We start from the raw sequence: 6,000 nt of genomic DNA, 5'->3' as shown, positions 1-6,000 counted from the left end.
TTTTTAAGAGAACTTCAGTTTAATAAACAAAGCTAAATGGAGAGAATTTAAGTTTGCACTTGACATGGTATTTAAACAAAACCAAAGGGCTGAAACTCAGTATTTAGACAACACAGTTCACTAGTCACTAGGCAAAGAAAATGGTCCATAGCAGATGGCGCGCAAAGTTCCTACACAAAACAAATGTCACAAATATTTTGCTTTGAGGAAACAAAACAATGGGTTGACAAGTCATTTACAAATACATAATATAAAAACGCACAGCCCCCGTGAACAAAACTCCATCAGATGTTTTTTAAGTGATGTCCCCTCCCCACCCCTTTACTAAAATAGGCCATTCTGGTGAATTACTAGCATCTGCCATTTTGTCTTTTAAAAATTAAAAGAGTGACGGGCACATGTGCTGTGCAGGGTGTACGGAAGTGTCTTATAAAAAGGGACCAGAGTTGGCCAAAAATACTTGGACAAGTGGGTCTCAGAACAGTGTGTTCGAGTTTCACTTCTGTTTCTCAGCTCTTTCAAGACACAAAAGTATCTCAGAACACTACACCCTGCACCCAGCCTGTGGAGTGGTGGTTTTCGTCCTCTTGCCCTCAATATGAGGGAGCACTCACAACCTCTTTCCCTGGACACCCTTTTCCAGTCCTGCCTAAACCAGAGGAAGCGTGTGGCCGTGCCCTGCACCTGGCCCTGCATGGCCAGGGCCCTGCTGGGCACCAGGCGTCTTCCCGGCCAGCGTGAAGTAAGGCATCTCCCTTCTCGCACCGTCCCACTCACTTTCTCAGGAGCAACTTGGCGAAGTCGGCATTGGACATCTTGGGAGCCTCAGTGGTGGCCGGGGTGGCACCTGCCGGCGGGACGGCAGGGCCATTCTCAGCCTGGGCGGTGGCGGCGCTGGGGCGCTGCAGGGCGCGAGGCAGCAGAGAGAGCTGGGTCCTCCCCTTCCCGCGCCTGGAAGAGCAAACACTGCATGGACCTCCCAAAGCGACAACTGGTGGCGTGAGCCAGGCTGGTCCTGGACCACCCCAACACAAAAGGTGAAAAGCAACACACAGGAAGGCTGAGATGGGCCCTGAGCTCCCCGACTCTGGCTATCAGGGGACAGTGACTTTAACAAACTCCACCTTTTCCACAACTTTTTGGCCAGGGCCATGCCTGTGCAACACGGTCACACGCGTAGGGTGGATGGAACGGCTGTGACCATACAGACCTCACCAGACAACCTTGCAGCCTTGCTGCCTCATGCCCATGGCTGAGGACACAGCTCTGCTGGGGTCACAGTTGGCGAACACCCGGCTGTCAGGTTTGGGACCCACACACGTGGATCCACCTGCCAAAGGGGACTTCAGAGTGACCATCATCTTTAAAAAAATCTTTTTAAAACTTAAAAAAACCACTGGTGTAAACCAGCGTAGACGAGAGAGGGCCCACTTCTGGGCTGGCCCTCGGCATGGACCTGGTGGGGAACCCCTGCCCCAGGACGGAGCAGGCAGGCCTGACCCTCCGCCTAACTCACCGCCCTAGAGGGAAACAGGGTCACCGTGGTGCCACAAGGCCGCGCCAGCGCGCACGACACTCACGCCCCGTAGGCCTGCCGCGGCAGCAGGGCGCTCCCCGAGGCTCTCCTCGCCTCCGGCTTCTCCGGCACCTTCCTCGGCGGCGGGTTGCTGATGGCCACTTTGATGACGCTCTCCCTGATGGTCATGCCGTCCATCTGCAGGACGGCCTGCGACGCCTCTGATTCGTTCTCGTACTCCACGTAGGCCAGGCCCTGAGGGTGTGTGAGGCCCGGCCGGTCACGCTGCAAGCCAGGACACAGCTCCCCACTCAGGGCCCCAGGCCGGTTCAGAGAGCCCCTCCCTTGGCCTATAGGTTCCTTCCCTGCCCTAGTCTCCCCTATTTCTGCAACGGACCATAACTTCAGACAACTCATCAACTTCTATGCACCAAGTGCTAGAGATGGGCCAGCATAAACCTAGCAATGCCCATATATTCGTCAGCTCTCAATTAACCTGGACAAACGTGAAGGGGCCTCTCTCAAACCGAACTCTTCTTAAACAACTACTCAAAACGTGGTCAAGGATTTCACAGGAAGTTGAGGAACCAGAGGGGAGAACACGGTAAGGAGGACACCAGGGCAGGGATTCGGGGAGATGCCGGAGGCCTCGTGAAGAGGGGTCCGGGCGGGAGGAAGCAGACTGCAAAGGGGGGCACCACACCCCACGGCCCCACAGCCTGGGACCACACTGGAGCCCCTGCTAATCTGTGGTAGCTTTTCTTGCAATGCCTTTTTCTTTTCAGTGTAGTTATGCACATACAAGTTAACCTGACTCCAAATGGAGAGCCTAGTGCACCTATCCTTCTGTTAACTTCTTGTCTGTTTCTTAGCAGACAAACCAGAAACCACTCTAGAACCAAGTAATCTGAACAGAGGCTCCCCCGGGCTCCAGGCTCAGACACCAACCTTGGGTTTCCCAGCCCGGTTAGTGACCAGCCGGATGTCCTTCACGGTGCCATGGGCCTTGCAGATCTCCTCGAGTTCCTCTTTGGTGCAGGAGAAGGGCAGGCCCGACACAAACAGCTTGTGTTTCTCCAGGGCAGTGCTGTACCTGAACACCTGCGGAGGAGAGAGAGGACTCACACCCCGGGCCCAGCCCAGCTCCCCACACCGCAGGGTCAGGCCTCATCCACAGGCTGGGCCAGAGCTGGCTCTGGGTGCGAAGAACTGCCCACTCGCCCTGGGCCAGGCCCTCACTTCTTGAAGCCTTCACTTCCTCCTCTCGAAAACAGCCAGAATAAAGGCCGCCATTCTCCAAGTCTGGGTGAGGGTCGAAAGGTAACACACCAGACGCTGGGCGCAGCCCCGTCACTCCTAACCACCCCACGGCGAGGAGCTGTTACACGGCACCTACAGCAGCTCAAGTGACCAGCCCCAAGTGCAGACCTCAGCGAACCAGCTCTGAATGGACCCAGCTAATTCAGGCATTTCACTCCAAACAAACATTCCACTTAAGATTCTACAGACAGGAGGCAAAGAGCATTTAGTCTGTCCCACTGCAACCTATGGAAAGGCGGGTTTACCCCTCATACCAACCTTGAAGTCGGGATTTTTGCTCTTGTCCACACAGGGGGAGACGAACATGGGCCGGCCCTCAACACTCTGCCGGTCCAGCTGGAGCGCCTGCAGAGCCGCCGCCTCCTCTCTGAACTCCACGTAGCAATAGCCACGGAAGTCGCCGCGGTTACTGAAGATGGGGCGCACCTCGACCACATCCCCGCAGGCCTCAAAGAGCGGCCGCAGAGTGGCGGCCGGCTCCCCAAGCCCATAGGGCAGGTTGCTGACAAAGACGGTGACGCCGTCCTTGCTGCTGTCGTGCGGCACCTTGGGCACGTCCCTCCGCCGGGCGCCCACCCGCACCTCCTTCAGCTCCGAGGGGGGCTCTGTGCCCGTGGGGGCGCTGCTCCCAGAAAGGTTGGTTTCAGAGCCCGGCTCCGCTTCCCCGGCAGGAGGAACGCTATTCTCCACCCTCCTGCGCTTGGAGGGCTGCTCTGTGGGTCGTTGGGAAAGGATGGTTAGGTAATGGTCTCCTGGCACTGAGCTGAGCCAGGGTGCACCAAGCAGGGAGACAGCTCTCCCCACCAGACACCAAGACCCATGCGGACGCCAGGGTGCACGCCCCCCACCCTCTGCCAGGTCTCTCCCAACCCTCCCAGCACATCCCACTCCTTGCCTGGCCCCAGTGACATCTGGGGGAGGGGACAACTCAGGTGCAAGTGACATCCTAAATGCTCATCGTCCATGCTCAACCATACAAGAGGTCAGGTTGGAGGTCTCCACACTGTCCCGGCAAATCCCTAGGACCCCTCCCGGAAAGCCCAGGGCAGAGATGGGGATGGAGCCCAGGGGCCACATGTAAACAAGCACCTCAGTGACCCAGAAGTGGATACTCCCCGGGCCAACCCGGAAGTGGTACAGAGCACTAGCTCCTCCCCACATTCATGACCGTCCCATGTCCTTCCACAGAGGTTAACAACAACACTCTACTCCAACCAACACTCCCCAGTGCCGCCAGGGGGACGGGACTGAAACCAACCAGGGTGGGCCGCCTGCTGCCAGACCTTTCTGTCAGTTCCCCACTGCCCTCCAGATGGGGCCTACCCACTGCACTCTGCATTCTAGAGCACTGATGGGCGGGCTGCCGGCCTCACCGACCCCAGCCCCCAGCCCCCACCAGGATCAGGCCCAAGGCTGCAGGGAACAGCGGGCCACGCTGTGCTCTGCAGGCCCCGGCCCCCTCTCTGGACACTCGCTCACCCCCACTGATGCCCGGGTACAGCGCCACTGCCCACGGGGGAGGCGCCCCACAGTCTCCGGCAGCCCGCTGGCCCCAGTGCTTTCCCCACCCTCCACCGTGACTCTCACCCATAGCTCCCCGAGCCCCCATGACACGTCACTGTGGTCACAGGTCCCCTGTGCCTCCCCTTGCTACAGCAGGACCCCAAAAGAGCAGTGAGCTACCCACGATCACTTCTGAGGGCCCCAAGAAATGAACGATGACTCCGTCACTTTTGACTCCGGCTGACAGCTCCGCACTAGGAAGATGCTGAGCCTCCTTTCGCGTCTAGAGACCACTCTTTACCTTGACCGAGTTTGCTGAAATAAATCTAACCCACAACTGCCCACACGTGAAATGGCAGGGGTGACAGAAACACAGTCCGGAAAATTCAACAACTCAAACGACCAAGTGGGAGTCAAGTGTCGGTGGTGGGGTGGGGGGAGGGCAGGGTGGGGTACAGTATAGGCGCAGGGCAGGGCTGCAGCCAGGTGCCAGGGCCTGAGGGCACAGAAACGCCCACACCTGGTGAGGAGGGGAGGGAAAGTCCGCAGCGGGGGAGAAGGCAGGCGCCACTCAGAAAGGGGACAGAGGTGCCCGGTGTGCCGGCAGGGGTGGCACCTGGTGCAGGCCTGGGAGCTGAGCAGGGGAGGGGGGCGCCACCAGGTGGAGGGGAGGCAGTGGCAGGGAAGGCGGCGGGCACTCCGCGTGTTACTCGCTCTACTGTGTCCTGCTCTGTGCCACCCCATGTAGCCCGCCAGGCTCCCTGTCCATGGGGTTCTCCAGGCAAGATACTGGAGCAGGTTGCTCCTTCCCCAGGGATCTTCCCGACCCAGGGACCAAACCCACGCCTCCCACACTGACAGGGCAATTCTGTATGACCTGAGCCACCAGGGAAGCCCGCTGGGACCTTATCCTCAAACGGTTCCAGAATGAAGTTCTCTGTGCTGTTCGGCACCCTGTCTGGAGATCTAGGATGTCCCAGGTATGAAAGTCCTGCCAGGCCTTACCTTCCTCATCGTCGCCCCACTCCTTTTCATCATCCTCGTCGGCTCTGTGCTTGTCCGCCCCTCTGATCTTTTTCTTCTTCTTCAATGCTTTCTTCTCGGCCCGGGCCCTCTTCCGTTGCTCAACCTTTTCTTCCTCTTGCTGGGCAAGGGCTGCTTCCTTCTCTGCGGCCTGGAAGGTCGGGACATGACGTGTCACTGGATGTGGCTGTTACACGAAGTCCACTGACTTGTGACGGGAGAGGTGAGCACACCAGGAGGTCGGCCACCCCCAGGAGACCAGGAAGGGCGCGGGGCAGGTCAGGGGCTAAGTTCCACCTTTTCAGGCCCTTAAGGAGCTGCATCTCGAGTCTACAGTATGTCTCCCAAGATCCCCAGGAATGACTCACCAGTAAAAAGAAAAACATCTATAAAACGGGCCCTGACTCATCTGGGGGCACTCACGCTCCAACCACTAGGCTACACCAGTCAGGCTCCTTTTTTATCTTCTTCATCTATTTCAGTAACCTTTAAGTACCCCACTACCTAAAGGATTTACTACTGGGGTTAACATTTTAAGCCAATCTAAAAAAAAAAAAGATAGTCTTAAACACTGATCTCATAGTTAACTCACTGAATAAAATACACTTCTTAGAGGATGATCCCAAAGGTTTTAACAA

At 57.4% G+C, this 6,000-nt stretch overlaps 1 protein-coding gene across 2 annotated transcripts in view; it reads right to left on the bottom strand.

Moving 5' to 3' along the window:
• The window catches only part of SART3 (spliceosome associated factor 3, U4/U6 recycling protein), a 39,985-nt gene continuing 33,985 nt past the window's right edge, over nucleotides 1–6,000 (bottom strand). For both annotated transcript variants that reach the window (XM_069558278.1, XM_069558279.1), the window contains exons 15-19: nucleotides 5,345–5,513; nucleotides 3,095–3,549; nucleotides 2,465–2,617; nucleotides 1,581–1,771; nucleotides 1–951 (exon numbers count right to left, since the gene is read on the bottom strand). In XM_069558278.1, the coding sequence (XP_069414379.1) occupies nucleotides 774–951; nucleotides 1,581–1,771; nucleotides 2,465–2,617; nucleotides 3,095–3,549; nucleotides 5,345–5,513 (1,146 nt within the window). In that variant the 3' untranslated portion in view covers nucleotides 1–773. The remainder of the gene's footprint in view (nucleotides 952–1,580; nucleotides 1,772–2,464; nucleotides 2,618–3,094; nucleotides 3,550–5,344; nucleotides 5,514–6,000) is intronic.

The sequence above is a fragment of the Ovis canadensis genome, chromosome 17, assembly GCF_042477335.2.
Source record: "Ovis canadensis isolate MfBH-ARS-UI-01 breed Bighorn chromosome 17, ARS-UI_OviCan_v2, whole genome shotgun sequence".
NCBI lineage: Eukaryota > Metazoa > Chordata > Mammalia > Artiodactyla > Bovidae > Ovis > Ovis canadensis.
The sequence above is the reverse complement of the archived record's forward strand: the minus strand, read 5'-3'. Positions and strand labels throughout refer to the sequence as shown.